The 23,522-nt window shown below is 43.5% G+C and overlaps 2 protein-coding genes across 2 annotated transcripts in view; one reads left to right on the forward strand and one right to left on the reverse strand.

Moving 5' to 3' along the window:
• The window catches only part of LOC143278139 (uncharacterized), a 35,987-nt gene extending 20,694 nt beyond the window's left edge, over positions 1-15,293 (forward strand). The window contains exons 6-9 of the mRNA XM_076583174.1: positions 5,455-5,512; positions 10,717-10,845; positions 13,690-13,811; positions 15,282-15,293. Coding sequence (XP_076439289.1) covers positions 5,455-5,512; positions 10,717-10,845; positions 13,690-13,811; positions 15,282-15,293 — 321 coding nt within the window. The remainder of the gene's footprint in view (positions 1-5,454; positions 5,513-10,716; positions 10,846-13,689; positions 13,812-15,281) is intronic.
• Positions 15,294-15,309: 16 nt separating this feature from the next.
• The window catches only part of LOC143278150 (uncharacterized), a 54,005-nt gene continuing 45,792 nt past the window's right edge, over positions 15,310-23,522 (reverse strand). Inside the window, exon 9 of the mRNA XM_076583185.1 lies at positions 15,310-15,394. Coding sequence (XP_076439300.1) covers positions 15,310-15,394 — 85 coding nt within the window. The remainder of the gene's footprint in view (positions 15,395-23,522) is intronic.

A 23,522-nucleotide genomic window follows, 5' to 3' on the forward strand; every position in this document is an offset into this window, starting at 1 on the left:
GTCTTCTAGTCGCTGCTGGAGCATGATGCAAACGCAAAACGTGTCACCATAAACATTTGAATAAGTATTGTTAACAACTTTCAATGGATACGTTTCTCTCTCAAATCCGAACAGACGAACGATTTGACATTCATGACTTGAAAAAAAACAGTATCTAATATTGGTTAAGAAAGGATTCAAGATTGAGATTGGTGATATCGTTACAGATATATTGGGTTTGGGAAAATCGGAATTAGCATCGTTACCGATATGGAACTGTAAATGCGATGATTTACTTTGTCACCTGCGCAGAGAGTCACAGAAAATAAAACAAAACAAAACAACAACAACAAAAGTTTTGTCCTTGGTGTTCAGTTCCAGAAAAAAATCATTTGTCTAATTTATTACAGACAGACTTCAACTTTTGAACCGAGTTCACTGATGTCGTTGGTTGCTACTGAGATTGCTAGAACCCCCCCCCCCCATTAATTCAGATATAGATAAATCACTATTTCATAAGAAAGTTTACGTTGATGCTTACCCGGTACTGTGAGCCATAACAGTAATATATTTATCTATGTATTCATTCATTTATTTGTTTATCTACTTATTCATGCTTTCAATGGATATCATGCGCACATTCCGCATCATGAGGAGCAATGGCTTATATATATATATATATATATATATATATATATAGATAAATCCGAATTAATTTCTCTCTGTCTCCCTTCCTGTCTCAATCACTATCATTCTCTCTCTCTCTCTCTCTCTCTCTCTCTCTCTCTCTCCCCCCTCTCTCTCCTTCCACTCCCTCATTTCGTTCTAATCTCTCTCCCTGTCTCCTGTTCCTTGTTAGGTGTTGTCACCCCAACAGGCAGATCTCTTGCCGGCAATGTCCAGGCGGAAATAACTGTCCCGCGCTTGCCATCTGCCCAGGCAGACAGCTTTCATTCGCGTGCTTCTGTCTTATCTTCAGACTCTTCCCTTCGTGTCGTCTGTCACCAGAAAGCTGACACGGTCTGGTCATGTTTCCAGCATTGGCGGGGAGAGGAGGGGCTTGGCACAGGGCGGGAAGGGGAAACAAGGGGTGTGGGTATGTGAGGGGGGGAAAATAGGGAGAGAAACGGATTTGCCCACGCTATCAAAACCTCATAAGAAAACGGACGTCACACCACCTCTTATTCTCCTACACTTTACAGCTCCTGTCTCTCTCCCTTCCGCTCCTGTAATTTCCTTTCCTTCTCATCTCCTCTCTCTTTCTTTCCTTTTTTTCTTTCTTTCTTTCTTCTCTATACACGTAATCTGTCTGACGGAGAGTGGCTGGAAACGCCCTAACCTCGTCAAGACCTCTCTGGACTTAAAGCGTGACGTCACAGGCCCCTCTGTGATGGATTGAGCCGTTAACCCCAGGCCTTGGTTCCCTTTTCAAACTGCCTCCTACATCTTGTCCGTGCTGCTTAATAAAATGCATGCGTCGTTTTTTTTCCCCCCCTTCAAATGCATTTCTCAGCTGACTAGTTGGTGTGGCGACTGTGACTGAGCACAATGCTGACCGCAGTTTACATGTTTTATTGGTGACATGCAGCATGTATAACATGTTCATGTACCCCAATGGGATTTCCCGAAATAAACATGTCTTGTCTCGTGTCGCCTTGTCTTGTCTTCTCTTGACAAATCGGTCTTCTTCTCTGACTGTACGGTTTTCTCTGATCTTGATGAGGATCTTGTGCCTTTGTTGTGCCGTTGTCGGTACTGGCAGAGCTGTCTCGTGGTTTGACTGGCTTCGTTTTGCTCTGCATCTTATTTTCAGAGCTAGGACTTGTTTGCCTTTCGTCTTTCTCCGGAATGATTGCTTCTCTCCCCTGTTCGTGCAGGGCCTCGCTTTGCCGTTCACATTCCTGACACTGACAGCGACAATACATGATCAAAGTCTGATGAACAAAGCGAGGCACACTGACAGCGACAATACATGATCAAAGTATGATGAACAAAGCGAGGCACAGTCACTGACAGCGACAATACATGATCAAAGTATGATGAACAAAGCGAGGCACAGTCACTGACAGCGACAATACATGATCAAAGTATGATGAACAAAGCGAGGCACAGTCACTGACAGCGACAATACATGATCAAAGTATGATGAACAAAGCAAGGCACAGTCACTGAACGACAATACATGATCAAAGTATGATGTGCAAAGCGAGGCACATTGAGAGCGACAATAAATGATCAAAGTATGATGAGCAAAGCGAGGCACAGTCACAGAGAGCGACAATACATGATCAAAGTATGATGAGCAAAGCGAGGCCCAGCGGAGGTCGGCGGTGAAGGAAGGGTGGAGAGAAAGAGGGCAGGAGAAATACCAGCACGTGTGACAAAAAGAAAACCATTTGGAGTGTTCACTGCCCCCCCCCCTCCCACCACTCCACCCCTTCCACCACCACCACCCCACCACTCCCCTGCCGCCTGGGAAAAATGAAACGGTCTTATTACTTGTTAGAAAGGGCCCTGTCCTGGTAGATGGTTCCAGGGGCTCACGCCAGCAATCAACAAATTAATCAGGCAGCCCATCCATTAGTAACTCAGTTGTCTCTTAAGTATGGGCGTGCGCAAGCTTCTGTGCGTGCGTGTGTGGGTGAGAGGGAGGGGGAGAGAAGAAGGTGTGGTGCGTGCAGCCCAATGCAGGCGTGCACATGTAGTACTTCAACAGCTTCTGCAAACATCCGTCCATGTCGACCTGTTCTCTTTTTGTGTGTACAAAGGTTGGGGAGTTTGAAACGATAGCATCTCAGTTCACCCGTCTTCACTATCATTGTATTTTGTATTTCTTTTTATCACAACAGATTTCTCTGTGTGAAATTCGGGCTGCTCTCCCCAGGGAGAGCGCGTCGCTATACTACAGCGCCACCACCTTTTTTTTTTTTTTTTTTTCCTGCGTGCAGTTTTATTTGTTTTTCCTATCGAAGTGGATTTTTCTACAGAATTTTGCCAGGAACAACCCTTTTGTTGCCGTGGGTTCTTCTACGTGCGCTAAGTGCGTGCTGCAGACGGGACCTCGGTTTATCGTCTCATCCGAATGACTAGCGTCCAGACCACCACTTCAAGACCTAGTGGAGGGGGAGAAAATATCGGCGGCTGAGCCGTGATTCGAACTCAGCGCGCTCAGATTCTCTCGCTTCCTAGGCGGACGCGTTACCTCTAGGCCATCACTCTACTAACATTGTGTAAAGAGTATGACTGTGTTTTACAGTAAACAAGCCCCAGTACCTTTGTGTGCGCTGTGCAGGGCACGGCTGCAATGTAGTGAAGAGGTGCTTTCCCTTTGCATCAGATAACCCTTTCTTTTTGTCTCTGTGTGTCTGTGACTGTCTGTCTTTCTCTGTCCTTCTGCTGGCTTCACTGTCTCACTGTTTATCTGTTTCGTAGTTTGTGTCTCGTAGTGTGTGTGGGTGACCTATCCCCCCCTCGCCCCCCCCCCTGACCCCCCCCCCCCCCCCACTGCACGCGCGCATTGCTGTTGTTTCCCAGTTTCTTTTTATGTTAGACACTGATCTGTTACACGTGTTCCACTGCAGCATAATTGCGAGCCCTTGTAGCTTCGGACTTCAAAAGTCAATTTCTCCATTTACTTTTCTGGGTTGTTTTTTTTCTCTCTGGTAGATGGTTAACGCAGATGGAATGTAAAAGATGCAATATACTCTGTGAGATCCTCCCTACCCAACACACACACACACACACACACACACACACACACACACACACACACACACACACACACACACACACATACAGAGAGAGAGAGAGAGAGAGAGAGAGAGAGAGAGAGAGAGAGAGAGAACGCAAGAATTTTAATGTAAGGTCGCCGACCTGTATACATTCTGGGTGCACGTGTTGCACACACATCTTAACTAAAATAAAATAGGAAGAACGAAAACAATCCACTTAATACACAGTGAGCTCACTGAGAACGAGTAAACTAAATGGAAAGCACAAGGATGATATTTCTGTTTAGGGCTGAAAGTGCTCTTCTCTCAGTCTTAAAGCATAAAAAACTCTGGTCACATTACAACTTTCGTTTTGCAGCAGAATGGAAATGACAGATTTCTAATATTTTGCAGAGAGAGAGAGAGAGAGAGAGAGAGAGAGAGAGAGAGAGAGAGAGAGAGAGAGAAATGAAGTATGCAGACACATGCACGCACACGCACATAAACTCTCACTTGCACGCACCCTGTACGAACAAACTACTGCCCCTCCATCCCTCCCCCCGCCCTAACCCCGGCACTACCACTACCACTCCCCCTCCCTCACACACACACACGCACGCACACACACACACACACACACACACACACACACAGAGTCTCTCTCTCTCTCTCTCTCTCTCTCTCTGTGTCTGTCTCTTACTTGAGATTGAGAAAATGCATTTCCAGCATCATCAAGCAACTGGGCTGCGAATCACACGGTAACATGATATGGTGATTGCAGTCTACAGACATTACTGGCTTCCCAAATAAACCGCTTCCTGATTGGGGCTGGCTTGCGCAGGTTGGCCAAACATTTCTAGACGCTGTGGGGTTTTGCTGGCTGGATGGCAAGAATCGGACACAAAACCGAAGAGAAGCTATTGCCTGTCCACTCGATTCTGTCCACCAGGACTGCCAGAACGGTGAGGGAACATTACCATCTAAGATACAATTGGCCCTCGATTTCATCTCTCTCATCACTCTCACCTTCATTCTTGTCATCATCATCATCATCATCAGCTTCTTCTTTGTTGTTGTTCTTCTTCTTCCCACTCCCCCTTTTCTTCTTCCCCTCCTCCTCTTGTTGTAGTTGTAGTAGTAGTTGTTTTTGTTGTTGTTGTAGTTCTTCTTCTTCTTCTCCTCCTCCTCTTCTGTCTTTCTCTTGTTTTTATTCATGTTGTTCTTGTTCTTGTTCTTATTCTTCTACTTCCTCCACCCTGTCTCTCTGTCAACTTTGTCTTCTCCTTCTTCTGCAAGCGTCTATACGTCAGTATCAATACGGCACTAACATGACTGACCTCATAACCTGAGACCCCACCCCCACCCCTCCCGCCACCGTCCATTAACCATATAGGAACTTGCTGGATCTGAACCACCAACATGACAGACCTGAGGAACAGACGTCCAGCGTTCTGACCACTCGGCTGTCACGCCCCTTGGATGAATCTGCGATAGTTCAGAGGTACCTCTGTCCTCTCGTGTCTGGACCTTATATCCAGTCGGTCTGTGTAATACTGGGATTGTGGTCAGGAGGTCATTCCATCCTCACTTAGTAAAATGAGAGGTTCTGGATTTGATACCCTCGATTTGGGAAGCTGGGGGATGTGTCCTTTGCCACCTCTCTCTCTGTGATCTGAGTGGTATCTTATCGGGTCCGCCTGTGTCTGAGTGCTTTGCCTGTGTACAGTGACCGTGCCAATATCCTGAGAAGTGTCATCGATGACAGGGTTTGCAGGACCGCCAGCGTAGTCGTCTGCTGTCTATTGCAGCACCACCCTGCAACTGTATGTGCTTTACTATCAAACGGGATTTTTCTGCATAATTTTGCCAAGAACAACTCTCTTGTTGTCATGGATTCTTGAACGTGGTCAGCGTGCATTCTGCTCACGGGATTTACGGTTTATCGTCTTATTTGAAAACTAGCGTCCAGACTGCCTCAGCATCAAGGACTAAACCAAATCACAGCTTCCCTCGTCCCCACCCTGCCCATTTCCCCCTTCCCTTCCCTCCCCCTCTTTTTTCTCTTCCCCCGCCCCCCTTTCCTCTCACTGTCTAGATTCTCTCTCACTTCACTTCCTTCACCCATCCACCTTTTCCAACCAGCAGTGAACTGTTCTCAAGACAAGTGAATATTATTCAGCAGCCAGAAAACTACACTTGTGACTGCTGCTGTCATCAGGTGCTTTGAAGACTCTACGAGTCGAAGTACACAATTCTCCTCTCCCAAGTAGGTTCAAAGTTTTTTCCTCTTGTGTTTTGTATCCAGACAACTTCACGTCAAATTGGGCTTGGGGTGGGGGGCATTCGCTTCGTAGTATTTGCTTTAGTCCAGGGCCTTATCACGATTCATCATTTATTGAGGACACAATCAAATCATTGAGTTTTGAGTGTGTGAAGGAGATGCTGGTTTATCAGTGTGTGTTTGGTATGTTGCTGTGGCTGTATCAACATCAGTCCACACTGTTCTGGTGTGTTGAAGCATTCACAAACAACAACTGTAACTGTCTGCCTGTCTCTGTGTTTCTCTCTGCATCATCTTTCTCCTTCACCTTCTCTGTTTATTCTCTACCCCCCACCCCCACCCCCCCCTCTCTCTCTTTCTCCATCTTTCCTCTCTGTTTTGTTGTTGACATTTTTCCCTTTCAAGGGCTGGATGAAAAAAGCAATTGTTTGCTTGCTCTATTGCCCTCAGAAATAAAAATTCATTCACTTATTCATGCATTCACACAGAGAAATCTGTTGTGATAAAAAAGAAATACAAATACATGTTCCAGTAGGCTATGCACACGTCTTTCTGACACATCAAACCATTTTGTGTGGAGTGATAGCCTAGAGGTAACGCGTCCGCCTAGGAAGGGAGGGAATCTGACCGCGCTGGTTCAAATCACGGCTCAGCCGCCGTTATTTTCTCCCCCTCCACTAGACCTTGAGTGGTGGTCTGGACGCTAGTCATTCGGATGAGATGATAAACCAAGATCCCGTGTGCAGCATGCACTTAGCGCACGTAAAATAACCCACGGCAACAAAAGGGTTGTTCCTGGCAAAATTCTGTAGAAAAATCCACTTCGATAGGAAAAACAAATAAAACTTCACGCAGGGAAAAATACAAAAAAAATGGGTGGCGCTGTTGTGTAGCGACGCGCTCTCCCTGGGGAGAGCGGCCCGAATTTCATACAGAGAAATCTGTTGTGATAAAAAGAAATACAAATAGAAATACAAATTCCTTCATTCTCTCTCTCTCTTTCTCTTTCTTTTTTTTTCTTTTTTTTTGTGCTGCCCCATCATCTGCACCGTTTCAGTGGCATTACTCCCACGCCGCTCATTTAGATTCCCCCATACACGGCCACACCCAGGTTCGTCCGTCGCAGTTCCAGCGTCGGCGGTCCACAGGGAACCATCGATGTTAGGTCGCCAGGAAGCCACACACCAGAGGAGACCCTGCACTGCTGTTGAGTCACTTCGGTGGTGTTCAGTGGTGCCTGTTCTGATTTTACGTACTTAGGACACCACCTACTAAGCCCCCTACTAACGACAATAATGGCTTAGTCGCGGAGCCAAACTGAGTGAGCATCCCTCCCAGAGTGGAGACCGCCACCACGTCCCTCAAACAACAGCCCCCGACGAATCCGACGATACTGACGACATTGACAGGACTCACCCCAAGCACAGAAGTGGAGGGGTATCGAAACTGAGGTCACCATGAGAGCAGGGCATGAAAGGCCACAGACTTTGAGACTATTTTGTTTATATTGATGACGATGAAGGAGGAGGAGGATGACGATGATGATGACGATGTTGCTATGGAGGTCCATTTTGGTTTGGGACTGCGTGACAAGGCTGTACTCTACGCTTCCTGTCATAATGATATCCCGGCGTTAACCAGGCCCGAGAGATACAGACACTTGCAGTGTTGGTCAGGTAATTAGAGCAACACACCCAAAGACGCATCCTTGAAGTGGATGACACTCGACTGTGTGGTCCCAGTCTCCCCATTTAAGCCCACAGCACACTTAACTCTGGGTAGGAGCCGGCCACGGGCCGAAAAACCCACCTCCGCTGGGATTCGAACCCACGTCCTCCCAGCCGTCAGTCCGCGACGCTAACCACTTCGCCACGGCGGCTGGTCTCTCTCTTTCTCTTTCTGTAACTCCACTGCAATTATTTTCTTTCATTCTCTCAATCGCACTCACTCTGTCACTCATTTGCTTTCGCACACACACACACACACGCGCGCGCGCGCACACACACACAGACACACGCACACACACAAACAGACATACACAAACACACGCGCGCGCACGCACACAAACAGAGAGAGAGAGAGTAAAAGCACGCTTGTAACCAAACAATCAGACGTAATTATCCTTCTACAAGGGCACTCTTGCATCTCTCTCTCTCTTCTGTCCAGGACCTTTAAGGAATGGCTGTCCGGATGACAGTGAACTGGAAATCAGACACTAACCTGTTGCCTACTTCTACCGCTAGCCGCCCAATCTTTATATTTCAAAATGTACCCGAAAGGTTAGATTGTGTCTGAGTGGAGAAAATTGTGTCTGGATTGGGTAGATTGTGTCTAGGTGGTAAGAGTGCCCTCAATTATGAAGCCCCAAATTCGAGAGTCTGATGTATTCGATTAATTGGAATCGACGTCCCTCTCTCCTGTGCAAATCTTGTTAGCTGTGAAGTTGGAATTTTTTGTCAAGTAGCTACGTTTAGTTCCATTCGTATTTAGCGGTCGATACCCTCTGCTGACGATACTGGGACGGTGATGAACTTTGGCGGTAAAGCTTGAGAGGGAACCTAATAAAAACGAGAAAGAAAAAAAAGTGGAGAAAAAAAAGGTATTTATATAGCGCTGAATCTTGTGCAGAGACAAATCAAAGTGCTTACGCACGAGTCATTCACACGCATGCATGACTCGGGAATGGAAGCTATTTTGGAAAGAGGTGGGTTTTAAGGCCAGACTTCAAAGCGTGGAGACCTGACGAAGCGAAAGAGGAAGTTCATTCCAATTGCAAGGTCCAGAGACAGAGAAAGAACGGCGGCCAACAGTGGAGTGTTTGAATCTGGGTATACGTAAACAGAGTGGATCCGAAGCCGATCGTAGAGAGCGAGATGGAGTGTAGAGGTGAAGGCAGCCACAGAGATAGGAAGGAGCTGATTTGTGAATACATTTATAACATAGAGTGCTGATCTTGTACATTTGTATGAAATTGTATGAACATAAAAAGGGAAAGAAATGATTAAAGCAAAGAGTTGAATTGTTTCCTTCATTTTCGTTCTGCTCGTTGATTCCTTGTATTGTTTGCTGGATATTTGTCTCTCTGTCCCTGTTTTTTTGGTTGTTTTTTTTTCGTTTGACCTGTCATAGTTTTATCATAAACGCAGATTTATTTTGATTTTGCTGTTGCTGTCATTGGGGTTTAGTTGGTGTTGCTTTGTTTTTGTCTTCATCGTGTTCAAACACACACGTGCATGTGAAAATAAGCAGTAGAATTTTCGTGATTCTACTGGCATTAAATTTCATGTATTGAATGCAACAAAAAGAACCGCATCGATGAAACATGTGAGTGTCTGTTATGTATATATGAACACACACACACACACACACACACACACACACACACACACACACCTCTCTCTCTCTCTCTCTCTCTCTATATATATATATATATATATATATAATATGTGTATGTAATTTCTTCTGTTTTTATATTATTATTGTGTATGTGTGTCTTACGGTGTGGAAAGAAATCTGAAAAATGTCAGGAAATTTCGATGGTGAATATGAAGACGATTTGTAGCTACTATCCTTTGAAATAATATATGGTACGAGACTTGAAAGCGGAGAATTGCTAGATTGCGTGGAAACCATCATTGAACAGCAATATCGCTGTTCCAGCTGGGCACACAAAAACACTCACAAGCAGACAATCAGACGTTAAAAAGGGGAATAAAGAAGAGAAAGAAAGAGCAATTTCAAATTTCTCTTCGCTGATTGTCTCCCAATTGTTTCCTCTATTTTGTTCACTCATTCATTCATTTATTGATTTATTTGATGAAGACTTGCCTTCACTTTAGTTTTCTTTAAGATGTGATGTGAATTTCATCAAATGATTGTTTTCAATATTTCTCCTTTCCCTTTTTTTCCATTTTATTATTATTATTATTTTTTTTATAAACTCCGCTTTCTGCTTCATTTTGTTCTGGTTTCCTTTATTCTTTTGTGATGTCATTTTGTGAAAAGAAACATTGACGATTATTCTTTAACCCTCAATAAAGCATTCGAGTTTTGAGTTCGCGTCGATTTCTTTTAGAGTTTGGATGTTTGTTTTGGCTTTCTACGTCATCAAATTGTGTACTCAATGGCTTTAGTTCCTACGTGTTTCCATGTCCAACATAGCCTGTGCCGTCACCTGGGCCAGAAATGGCGTACATCGAACCGGATGACTACTGCAGACAGGACACCAGATCGTAGCAATCACAACAAACTCGCTGTTTCAGTTTCTTAAGGAGGCGTCACAGCGTTCGCACAAATCCATATACACTACACCACATGTGCTAGGCAGATGCTTGACCAGCAGCGTAACCCAACGCACATAAATATGCATATATATTTGTGTGCATATGAGAGTATATCTCTCCTACAGATTTTCGCGAGAGGACAACCATTTTGTTGCCGTGGGAACTTTTTTAAAGTGCGCAAAGTGCGTGCTTCACACGGGACCTCGGGTTATCGCCGCATTCCAATGACTGGACGCTCAGTTTGATTTTTTCCAGTCAGACTTGGGAGAAAGGGCGAGATCGGGAATCGAACCCAGACCCTCCCGGACACTGGTATTGGCAGATGAGCGTCTTAAGCATTCTGCCACCTAAACTCTCATTTCGGTATAATCTGCACACATCAATTTATTTATCTTTACCCATCAGACCAGCAGGACAGACAGTACACAAAAAACACAGAGTCTGGCATGGTACTCCTGGACAGCATCAGCAGACAGTGAACCAAAGCAACAGTTCGTTCGTGACAAGGAGAACAGGCATGACGGACTGCAAAAGGAATCTGGCATTTCTGGTGCCACTGGCAGCCATTTGGATAACGGGAAACAATGGCGATGTACGTTGAGTGGTCAGGACGTCCTGTGGTTTGCACGACTTCGGCAGCTCTTGTCTGGTCTCTGTGTGTCCCTCCAGTAAGGCATTGACTGGAATCATGCAGACGCATGTTACAGTTTGGATGTCACGTTATGTTCAGCGCCACAAAGTTTGTTCGCAACGTTTGTTGACCACAAAGGAAAAGGTAAAACGGTGGCGCAAAACAAAACGAAAGGCAAAGATTCGTGTGCTTTGTGAAACAAAACGTTGCCGATTGCAAAGATGTCAATGTTTAATGAAGCAAAACTTCAAAGGCAAATATACCAGTGCTAAGTGAAGCAAACGTTGTTAAAGGCAAGTATACCAGTGCTAAGTGAAGCAAAACGTTGTTAAAGGCAAATATACCAGTGCTAAGTGAAACAAAACGTTGTTAAAGGCAAGTATACCAGTTCCATGTGAAGCAAAACGTTGTCAAAAGCAGGTATACCAGTGCTAAGTGAAGCAAAACGTTGTTAAAGGCAAATATACCAGTGCTAAGTGAAGCACAATATTGTCAAAAGCACATATACCAGTGCTAAGTGAAGCAAAACGTTGTTAAAGGCAAATATACCAGTGCTAAGTGAAACAAAACGTTGTTAAAGGCAAGTATACCAGTGCTAAGTGAAGCAAAACGTTGTTAAAGTACCAGTGCTAAGTGAAGCAAAACGTTGTTAAAGGCAAGTATACCAGTGCTAAGTGAAGCAAAACGTTGTTAAAGTACCAGTGCTAAGTGAAGCAAAACGTTGTTAAAGGCAATTATACCAGTGCTAAGTGAAGCAAAACGTTGTTAAAGGCAATTATACCAGTGCTAAGTGAAGCAAAACGTTGTTAAAGGCAATTATACCAGTGCTAAGTGAGACAAAACGTCGTCAAAGGCAAATATACCAGTGCTAAGTGAAGCAAAACGTCGTCAAAGGCAAATATACCAGTGCTAAGTGAAGCAAAACGTTGTTAAAGGCAAATATACCAGTGCCAAGTGAAGCAAAACGTTGTCAAAGGTAAATATACCAGTGCTAAGTGAAACAAAACGTTGTTAAAGGCAAATATACCAGTGCTAAATGAAGTAAAACGTTGTCAAAGGCAAATATACCAGTGCTAAATGAAGCACAACGTTGCCAAAAGCACATATACCAGTGCTAAGTGAAGCAAAACGTTGTCAAAGGCAAATATACCAGTGCTAAGTGAAATAAAACGTTGTCAAAGGTAAATATACCAGTGCTAAGTGAAGCAAAACGTTGTCAAAGGTAAATATACCAGTGCTAAGTGAAACAAAACGACGTCAAAGGCAAAAATAACAGTACTAAGTGAAATAAAACATTACGAAAGGCAAATGTACCAGTGCTAAGTGAATCAAAACGTCGTCAAAGGCAAATATGCCAGTGCTTAGTAAAACAAAACGTTGCCAAAGGCAAAGATGCCAGTGCTTAATGATGAAAGACTGAACACAAAAACAACAAGAACAAGGAAGTTAAGAAAACGTTGGTTATTGTCCATGAAATTAATTCAGCACAAACAGAAAAAGAGATCTCAGACAGAAGTATTTTCATGGAACAGATTAAGACTAATATCAATAGAAATTTAATGTGTGAGTGCCGTTTTCATGTTCCCATATCACTATAACATTTACCGAACTTTGATGAATTGGGAGTTGAATAGCTGCGATTCGTAAGCCTTTTCTTTCTTTCAGTTAGGACTTAATTATTCAGCTCAGGTTTCGTTCTGCTGCCAATCGATGCCACAAAGTATTTGACTGGCTGCTGGCGAAACAACACACAGACAAAAAAGAATTCCGGCTCATGCTCACCTCTCGCAGGCAGCTAGCCCCTGGCTTGCGCATGAAAAAAGCTACGCATGAAGACTGCTGAATAATTCTTCTTCTTCTTCGTTCGTGGGCTGCAACTCCAATGTTCACTCGAATGTACACGAGTCGGCATTTACATGTGTGTATGTGTGAAGAGAGAGAGAGAGAGAGAGAGAGAGAGAGGGGGTGGGGGTGGAGGGAGGGGGCTGCACGGGCGTGAAGAAAGCCAAAAGAAGGAAAAGAACCGAAGTGTGTTTTGCAGTTACATGATAAGTTGCCGTTTTGCATTTGCGTATGTTCTACATTTTTGTATGGTTTCGATCTTATGCTGCAAAATGCGCCTTGATGAAACTGATCGGCTCCAATATCTTAGATTAACGTTTAATGTTTGTTGAGCGTGTGCGTTGTCCTGGGTTTATAACAAAAAGTTGGTACTTCTGCCGTGACATGAGAATAGACACCGATATTTCGACTTGAATTAAACCAACCACCTAAATAATAGAGAAGTGACCAGTACCATCATGTGTTATCTTAGATTTCAATGTCAGGATTGTTTCGCTTCCTAACTTCGATGCTCTCTAGTTGGCCATAATTCCGTGATTTGTAGATTTTGCGAGCACAGTATAATTATGCATCGTCAAGTTGACATCCAATGTTCGCTGCCAACAGATGGTTTTCCCCAACCCCCAGTCAAGCCTGACACCAGCTGCATAAACCAGAGCCAGACACAGGGGTGGGGAGAATGCTTGTGGAGAAAGCAGCCGTCTAGCTGCTGGATGGCTGGGGGCTGAGACATAGTCAATTGCAGAAACCGTGTTGCCTCGACGTATTGAAGTGTTGAAGGAGAAATTGTGTGTATGTTGTCCTTGTCCTGCTACAGTTCTACAGTTACAACTTTTAACCGAAGATGTGTTGTTCTCATTTATGATGTTTCCAATAGTCTCATGTATTAGGGTGATTAAGAAAAGACAACATAAAAACAACATCTAAACAGGCAAAGACACATCAGCTGCTGTGCTGTTTTAGACAGCACACCGCAGTTTGTCCTGAGTCAGCACAGCAACAGTGTGACACTTGTAACCGTTATGATCATGGACCAAGGACCATTGCCCACACAGGAATCCTACAACCCCATGAACTGGAAACCCGTCAGTCAAACTGTTGCCTTTTCCCGTTTCAACCTCTTACCAACGTGCGTTCACAACACTGTAGCATTGACCTTTCCTCAGTTTGTCCCCTCTGCTAGCCATACGCATGTGGTTTTCACAGAATTTGTGTCATCTTGTTCGTTCCATTATTGGAGAGCTTCTTTCTGTTTTTGTCCAACCCCCTGTCCCACTTCACTTTTGCACGCACGTGAAGAAGAGTGTGTGATTGGGAACTTTTGTGTTTGTCTTCTTGCTATTATGGACTTTGGTTACCCTCTCTTTGATCCTGTCTTTTTCGGTGCATATGACTGGTTTGTAATGAAGCCCCCCCCCCCCCCCCGCACCCTCCTGCCCCCCCTGACAGGTGTGGTTTTGTTCCTTACTACTTTTTGCCAGTAGAATGTCATTACAGGTTTCTTATATGTAGTGTCGAATTTTTGGCTGCCGTTGCGCGTTCTTTTTTTTTTTGCGATGTCATTTGACTGTACAAAATGACTTCTTGCAGGTTCCATAGTCATCGATTATCTATTTATTTTTTGTTGTTGATTATCTATTTCGCTTGTTCAAAGGCGGTCCCCAAATGACCAAGTGCTTGCAGGCAATTTCAGGAGGGAAGGTTGGGGTTTTTTTGGTCATAAATAGCAGCCTGGTCTTTCTGGGTCGTTTGTGCTGATGATAAGGTATTTCTCTTTGTGCATGCGTTGGTCTGCTTTGGTGTATTTTTTTCTCCTTTTTTTTGGCTCAGAGGACTGGATGTCAAAAAGCATATCTTGCTGATTCCTTCACCATGCGAAGAAAAAATTTTAAAAAATCGTTTGGTTTCGTTTTCCTGTCTGTCTGTCTGTCTATTTCTATGTCTGTCTGTCTGTCTGTCTATTTCTATGTCTGTCTGTCTGTCTGTCTATTTCTATGTCTGTCTGTCTATTTCTATGTCTGTCTGTCTGTCTGTCTATTTCTATGTCTGTCTGTCTCTTTCCGTCTCACTTCTTCGCCCAGTCTCTCGTTCTCTGCCTTTCTACTAATGCTTTCTCCTGTCTCCTTCTTTCAACTTTCCGACCTAGTCATCTGTAACTTTTCTAACTTCTTGGATGCCCCCCCCCCCCCCCCCCCCCCGACACACACACCCAGTCTTATTCTTCTGCGTTCGTGAGCTGCAAGTCAGATTCACTCGTTTTCACGAGACGGTTTTTTACGTGTTCCACCATTTTTGCAATGCAAAATAGGCAGCTACAATCTGTCTTCGGGTGTAAGGCTGTTCAAGCTTCCTCAAATATCATTTTGAATTGAAATCGTGCTAATGTTTTTCAGTCTTCTTTTGGATCGGAATCAGGAGGTGGGAATAAATTTGGACGTTTTCTTTCTTTTTCTGTTAGTTATTTTCTGTCTTTTTTAATTTTTTTTATAGTATCTAGCTTTTGAATAAATATATTTGACAAACAATTTTATTTGAGATGTGACCGTGATTTTCAGTGCTTCATGTGAGATATTCTATGCTGGATTACGTCACCAGAAGCGTCATGTGGGTCTCCATGGTGTGAGTGACAGATTGAATGTACAGCTTACTGTTGAGGTGCAGGATTCTCCTTCAACGTGAGTTTTCATCCTGTGGAACTAAAGCAGCTCAATACCCTCCTCAAGCAGCCTTGGAATGACTTTCAAAGGAAGCAGGGCTCTTGTCTACGTGGACGTTAACAAGACTTGATGAGTCTAACTGCAAAACCTCGGTTAGAAAGCCGTCGTCTTTCCCCCCTTGATCACTCACTCACTCACTCATTCCCTTGACCGCTGGGGTCGTTGGGGGGACATGAGGAAGATGTCATAGCTCGCCATGTCGTTCTGTTGGCAGCTGTCGTGAGGAGATCTGGCATCGTCATTTTGGTCCATTCCTTGACGTTGTCGGACCAGCTCTTTCTCTGCCGCCCCCGTCTGCGCCCTCCCTCTACAGTCCCTTGCAGGATGGTTTTGGAGAGGGTGTTATGTCGTATGACGTGACCAAACCATGCCATCTTCCGTCGTTTGACAGTCGCCAGCAGTGGTTCTTGGGGCCCAACAAGGTTGCTGACCAGGTTCCGCACATAGTCATTGGTCGTGCTCCTTGAAGGAGATGTCCCCGCCCTTCCACCCCCCTTGATGTTCCGGATTATTTTCTTCTTCACTGCGCTTTCGCTTTCTCTCGTTCTCGGAATGCACAGCAGCACAACAGCGATGTGTGCAATGCGGTATTGGATCATTAGAATGGCTGGTGCGGTAAGAGAAGGTTCGACAAGTAACGTTTCGTAATTTCATTCATCAACATCTGATTCAAAGCAGTATTAGCAGTCCGCCGCTCATTTCCGGTGTGTCTTTTGACGTCGGCAAAGAACACGTCCAGATAGCACGCAGAAGCAAATGTCTGGACCGGAACTGTGTTAAAATCAATGTCTGGAGCATGTAAACTGTGCCTCCACGGACGAAATGATGCGGGTTGTGTGTGTGTGTGTGTGTGTGTGTGTGTGTGTGTGTGTGTGTGTGTGTGTGTGTGTGTGTGTGCGTGTGTGTGTGTGTGTGTGTGTGTGTGTGTGTGTGTGTGCGTGTGTGTGTGCGTGCTTTGTGTGTGTGTGTGTGTGTGTGTGTGTGTGCGCGTGCTGTGTGTGTGTGTGTGTGTGTGTGTGTGTGTGTGTGTGTGTGTGTGTGTGTGTGTGTGTGTGTGTGTGTGTGTGTTGCGTGTGGAACAGCGGAAGGAAGTGTGCGGGAAGGGGACTGAAGTTAATCCTTCTAAGAAGGAAGGGGGTAGGAGGGCGGGGTGGCTGGAAGAGGTGGGTTTTAGGGTTCAGGGTGTGGGGATCCTTTCTGATAGCTTCTCATTCATTGATGTCGATTTTGTTTAGACTTATCTTGGGCTTCAACTCCGTGACTTCCATTCAGACTTACCGGCAGGCATTCTCCGTTTTTGTTCCTCGTGACGTTTCATGAATGCATGGAGAGTTCGCTTGGGACCACGAATGTGTGTGTGTGTGTGTGTGTGTGTGTGTGTGTGTGTGTGTGTGTGTGTGTGTGTGTGTGTGTGTGTGTGTGTGTGTGCAAGAACATATGCGTGCATATGTATGTCTCATGGAAATGAACGGTTCATTATGCCGACGTTTCCAAAAGGTCAAGCAGATTATTTCAGTAAAAACACCAGCCAATTCACTCCCTGAAGGTTCTTCAAAATGAGAATTGCCTCGAAAAGTTGTTGTTACAGCTGCGATTCTTTTTCATGTATTTGAATTTGTGCAGGGTTAAAACATATAAAGGAACGAGCGGAAAAGGCCAGCTTCATAACTACACCCATGACAAAGTGATACATGCACACACAATTGAAAAAAAAGTCACCAAAGATGCTGAAAAGTTATATTCAGACGAAACTGCTATGTAATGACGTTAAATGTTTGAATTTGCGTCTACGTTTTTTTGTTTTTGTTTTAAATCTCAGTTATTGAAAGGAATCATTGTTTTTGTGCAATAAACGTTTGTTTTCAGTAGTCTCATCAATTTTTTTTTTCACATTCATTTATCTTTGTTATTCTTAAAGTTAGTCGATGCCAGCTTTGGCATGAAATGCTTTTGTAATGGGTAAAACATTATCTGTTCAAATCAAATTCCTTTGCTCAGAATGGTATGAACCTAATTGTGCAGGTACAAACGCCACAGGGGAAGACAAACAATCAACTGAACAGCTAAACGTAGTTTCGTGAAGCAATAAAACGTGTCTTCTATGCTCGCCCACACTTCTCCTTCAAAATCATCTCTCTGTCTCTGTCTCTCTCTGTGTCTCTCTCTCTATTTGTCTCTGTGTCTATGTCTCTGTCTGTGTGTCTGTGTCTGTGTCTGTGTCTGTCTGTCTGTCTGTCTCTCCCTGTATCTCTCTCTCCCCGAACGAAAATGAGAGCATTGGCCAATTGTTCCTTTGGGTTGATATCATGCTGACTAATCCAGCAGGTTGGGAAGTTTCAGTGTCTTCTACGAATGCTGAAATATACGAATCACACAAATCAAAGTGTTGCCTTTGATTTAAAAAAAAAAATAAAAGAAGAAGAAAAAGACAATAATAAAATAAAGCAAAAAAGAAAGAAAGAAAGAAAGAAACAAACAAAAACCACCAAACCACCACCGCCACCACCACCAAAACATCCAAGATGAAAAAAAAGGAAGAAAGATAAACAGCATTAACAAGACAGGCTATCACAATCCATTCACGACCCCACAGTCTATAGGCAGATAACCCCACTCCTACAAACGGGAGCTCAGTTATAAGAGCTGAACAACGTTACCAACACTTTTTTTCCAGGACCTTACGGACGTCGATGTTACCTTGCCTTGGTGATGTCCCAGAGGAACGAGCGGCTTCGTTAGAACTGCCCATTTCGGGAGAAATAGTGAATCATATCCAACGTCTCTAGAGTCAGGAAAAAGCCCAGACGCAGACTGAATTTTCAGTAATGTGACAGGAAACAAATGAAGTTATTGCTACCTTTTTGTTGTTGTTGTTGACCATTTCAACAGATTGTTTCATGATGGTGTTTTCTCTCCAAAGGAATGGTGGTAGAAATCAGTCCGTGTTCATCAGAAAAGAGACTTAATCTGCCTGACATTTTGAGTAAATATCTAGTGTAAGAGGTGTCAGTTATGCCCATATTCTAAAAAAAAGGAAAGAATCTGACAATATCGAAATAAAGAATGAAAACATCAAAGAGGAACAAGCTAGGTAACAGCACACGGTGTAGGGCCTTCTTTGGGAGCTGATGTTTGGAATGAAACCACATTTCTACCGAATGTTTCGAGTGTTGAAGAAACAGAAACATTTTGTTTGAAGGTGAAAAGTTCGTAAAGTTTCGCAAGAATATGGTTGATGTCGCATACAATGTGTATGGCTTCATGCCATTTAGTTTTTCGTGGTCCGCTTTTAAACTATCCTGACCTGTGCTGTGCACGGGGTTCTTATAGAAAAGCAAGGAAATGGGTTTCTTGGAAATGTTGCACTACACAAACAAAGAATACATGGAGACGTTATGAGAAGTTTATTATCTTCATCTAAACAAGAGAGAGAGAGAGAGAGAGAGAGAGAGAGAGAGAGAGAGATGCTTTTAAAACACAATAGAAGCACTCTTTCTTTCTCTCTCTCTCCTATTCTTTCTCTCTTTCGCCCCCTCATCCCTCTCCTCTCTCACACGTTTCCTTTCTCTGCGCCTTTCTCTCTTTACTCGTCTCCCTCTCTATCCCTTTACACACACACAGGAACACAAAAGACACTGTCGGCGACCCTATCCTGGCAGAGGTGCTATTCATAGTCCGACACCAGGAAGTAATCAGAAAGCCGTTGACGACGTGATTAGCTTTCTGGCTCATCGATGTTGTCATAACGTTAGTGCCTTTCCAAATTCTCAGGGACTCGTTTAGACGGAGGAAAACACCCGAGCTACCTTCACACCCATCACTCCCTCTCACACAGAAGCATGCGCTCGAATGGAGTTTTGAAAATCAATTTATTCTCCTTCTGTGCTTCATGAGTTATTGATCCGTATGCGTTCCAGCATGCGTTTGATGTACATCTTGATATTTTACTTTGAAACTGCTGTTTTCGTGTTATATAGTACGTCTATTGAACTCATTTTTCGCCCCCTCAAAACTTTAATCAATTATCTAGAAATTCATACATAAATGAAACTCAGCACACACACATAGACACATACAGGTACACCGACACTCACATCCCTCCCCCCTCACACACAAACAGCCCCCCCTACCCCCCCCCCCCCCCACACACACACACACACATTTTCTCGGCAACACTGGAGGAATATCTCATGTTTAGTCGCATGCATGTGAAAGAATACATGTGACATGTGATAGACAATGTTAGACAATGTGACAGACTACATTCCTTGTCTTCTAATATCTTTGCCTGCTTTGACTGAGACAGTTATCTGAAGCAGTTAGTTTCGCTCGGCAAACAAAATAAAATAAATCCCGATCTTTTGGCTTTTGACTTTTACTCTGAAAGCGGGCAGGAAGTAAAACATCATGCTCTAAACACTTTACAAAAGGGTAAATGATTACAGAACCAGGCATTAAACTGAGCGTACAAACACATGAAAGCAATCATACCGATTTAAATTAGCCGCGTTGCACAACACAGGGCGCTGTCATAATGGGCTTGGCTCTCTAGAAAGAAGACAGAAAGAGCTCAATCGTGACGTCACATCAACAGTTGGAAGAAGCCGATTTCCAGGATCGCTCGGGAACTGTGGGAAACGAGGGGTGTTATGTAATGTAAAATGTAGGCCCATCACATTCGTACGTTTTAAACTGCTCAATGTCTTTGCAACATGTGCTTTTTTTCTGACTTGACGGATTGGGCTAACACCCAGTTCCCACAACGGCACAGCTTTTAACTGTCTGTGCTGTTGGCGTTCAGATATTTTCTTAAAAAAACTTGGATTCTAAATTGTATGGAACTAAACCAAACTGCATTCCAGCACGGTCCTTGCACAGTTTTATTGTGTTTGTTTTTTTGTGGTCTTTTGGAAAGTACTTGTACAGTATTTTTCAACGAATTCGTTTCGATATGCTTCACAAGTCAGCCAAAAGCGGAAGCGAATCTGCGTGTTTGTGACTTCACAACCTTCTACAAAACTGTGGCCTCCACGGCAACTCGAAGCATCACATTTACATAGTCTTTTTTTTTCCCCTCAAGAGACACGTTTATTTGCTTTGAATTAAAAACAAAAGTATCACACGAACCATCTCTACCCAGAATCTGTTTATGAAAGCCATAAAGCCAACCCATTCCATGTCCCCATTAAACTCTCTCTCTCTCTCTCTCTCTCTCTCTCTCTCTGTTTCTCTCGAGAGCTTCGGCTCATAGAATTGACTTAATTTTGCATTAAGAAATGATAACTATTCAGTCCCCTCCTCTAACCTCTCCTCTTCTATCTCCTACTATATATATATATATATATATATATATATATATATATATATATATATATATATATATATATATATTTTTTTTTTTTTTTTTTTTTTTTTTTTTTTTTTTTCCATTGACAAAGATCGTGGAGGCGGTTTCCCTTGGGAATTAGTAGTCCCGAAGTTTGAGGAATTCATTTCACCGAAGGAAATCCTATTTGCTGTTAGACGCTATCCCATCCTCCAGGTTCATTTCAAGTGAAATTCTGCGATGTTTTGTTTATGTGTCGGGAGTCTTTTGAGCTCGACAGGAAAGGGTATTTACGTGGGGTGTCAAGGGTTTTGAGGTTGTGGAGATGGGGAATTGACGTTATTCTGTGCCGTGCGTCTCCCAGGACTCAATTTCCTGTTGTGACTTTGGCCGCTTCGGGTGGATCTAGGTGGGGAAGGCTTCGTCTTGTTTGTCTGTCTGTCTGCCTATTATTCTATGTATGTATGTATGTATGTATGTATGTATGTATGTATATATATATATATATATATATCTATATATATATATCTGTGTGTGTGTGTGTGTGTGTGTGTGTGTGTGTGTGTGTGTGTATTGTATTTGTATTTCTCTTTTTCGTCACAACAGATTTCTCTGTGTGAAATTCGGGCTGCTCTCCTCAGGGAGAGCGCGTCGCTAAACTGAGAGCGCCAGCCATTTTCGTTTGTATTTTTTCCTGCGTGCAGATTTTTTTTATTTGTTTTTCCTATCGAGGAGGATTTTTCTACAGAATTTTGCCAGGAACTACCCTTTTGTTGCCGTGGGTTCTTTTACGAGCGCTAAATGCATGTTGCGCACGGGACCCCGGTTTATCGTCTCATCCGAATGACTTACGTATGTATGTATGCATGTGCCACTTAGCAATATTTCGGTTCAATGTCTATCACCACTGAGTGATATTCCGGTTCAATGTCTATCACCACTGAGTGATATCCCGGTTCAATGTCTATCACCACTGAGTGATATTCCGGTTCAATGTCTATCACCACTGAGTGATATTCCGGTTCAATGTCTATCACCACTGAATGATATTCCGGTTTAATGTCTATCACCACTGAGTGATATTCCGGTTCAATGTCTATCACCACTGAGTGATATTCCGGTTCAATGTCTATCACCACTGAGTGATATTCCGGTTCAATGTTTATACCCTCCGAGTGATGTTTCGTTTGAATGTCTACCCACGATGAGTGATATTTCGGTTCAATACATATTCTCGCGGAGTGATATTTCGTCTATCAATGTTGAGTGATATTTCGTTTTTATTGTCTATCCATGCTGAGTGATATCATTTCGGCTTAATGTCTATCCATGCTGAGTGATATCATTTCGGTTTAATGTCTACCCACGCTAAGTGATGTTTCGGTTTAACTCTCTCCATACGAACGGCGAAAGAGACGACGTTAACAGCGTTTCACCCCAATTACCAGCATCAAAATATTGCAAGCGAAGGCTCTTATACTGAAGACGTGAATGTTGACAAAGAATACCACAATTCTGACGACGGAAGCTAAAGGTTGGGTCATTGAGACACCCACTGGACATCCGAGGGGTCTGTGTAGAGGAGAAGAGAGGACTGGCCGTACTGAGCGAGTTAACGTGTATCCCAAAGAAACATGCCAGTAGTTGTATCTCCGGTGTTTCCAGTTTAAAAGAGCTGGACTCGGTATGTCTTCAGAATGGGAAGTGCAGGAGGAAAAACGTACAAACCATTTCCCAGACACTGGTTTGGAAAGATGTGGGATAAAATGCAGAATGAAGCTTCTACGTTATCTTTGTTTCTCATATGTCTTGTTGTTCTTCATCGTCTTCTTGATGTTTTTCATCTTCTTGCTATATTTCACCTTTTTCAACAACCCCCCCCCCAAAAAAAAAAAATAACAACAACAACAACAACAACAACAACAACAACAAAAATGTGTGTTATTGTTCTTGCTATTGCTTTTTTTTTTCTTCGTTGTTCCTTTTGCAGTTGTTCTCGTCTTCCTGTTTTCGTCTTCCTTTTCTTGTTTTCATTCTCCTTGTTCTTAGTGTTCTTGTTCTTCTTCTTTTTGTCATTGTTCTTGGTCTTTTACCTCTTCTTGTTCTTCTTGTTCTTGCTTTTTTTTCTTACACTTTCTTAACTTTTTTTTATATTTGGTTTTCACTCTGTTCCTGTCTGTCCGTGTCTTTGCGTTCGTGTTCTCTAAAGTCAAAGGACAATATCGATAATGATTCTCCCTTCCCCCTTACAGAGAGCTGACTTCCTGAGTTACAGAATGGAACAGGAAGCCGGCAATTTTTCCCCCATATCCTCTTTCGGTCCCCCGGCACTCCATTGTAAGGGTACAAGGGCATGGAATGGGTTTTGTTTTGTTTTGTTTTGTTTTCCTTCTTTCTCCACCCTCATCCCTTGCCTTCCTTTCCCTTTCCTCGCCTACTGTATATCGGGTTTTATTTCCATTTCGTAATGAAAGGAAATGATGCGTGTGTTTGGCATCCCCTGCCTCCTTTCCGCTTTGCATTGTTGCTGTGCTGTGCAAATGCTGTTAAATGGTGGGTGAGAGAGAGAGAGAGAGAGAGAGAGAGAGAGAGAGAGAGACAGACAGACAGACAGACAGACAGACAGACAGAGAGTTACAGATGGACAGACAGACGGAAGAGCGGATGGACGCAAAAGGCTAAGACACAGACCTGACAGACAGAACAAAGCACAGGCACACACACACACACACACACGCGCGCGCACGCACACA

Source organism: Babylonia areolata, chromosome 2 (genome assembly GCF_041734735.1).
Source record: "Babylonia areolata isolate BAREFJ2019XMU chromosome 2, ASM4173473v1, whole genome shotgun sequence".
NCBI classification, from domain to species: Eukaryota; Metazoa; Mollusca; class Gastropoda; order Neogastropoda; family Buccinidae; genus Babylonia; species Babylonia areolata.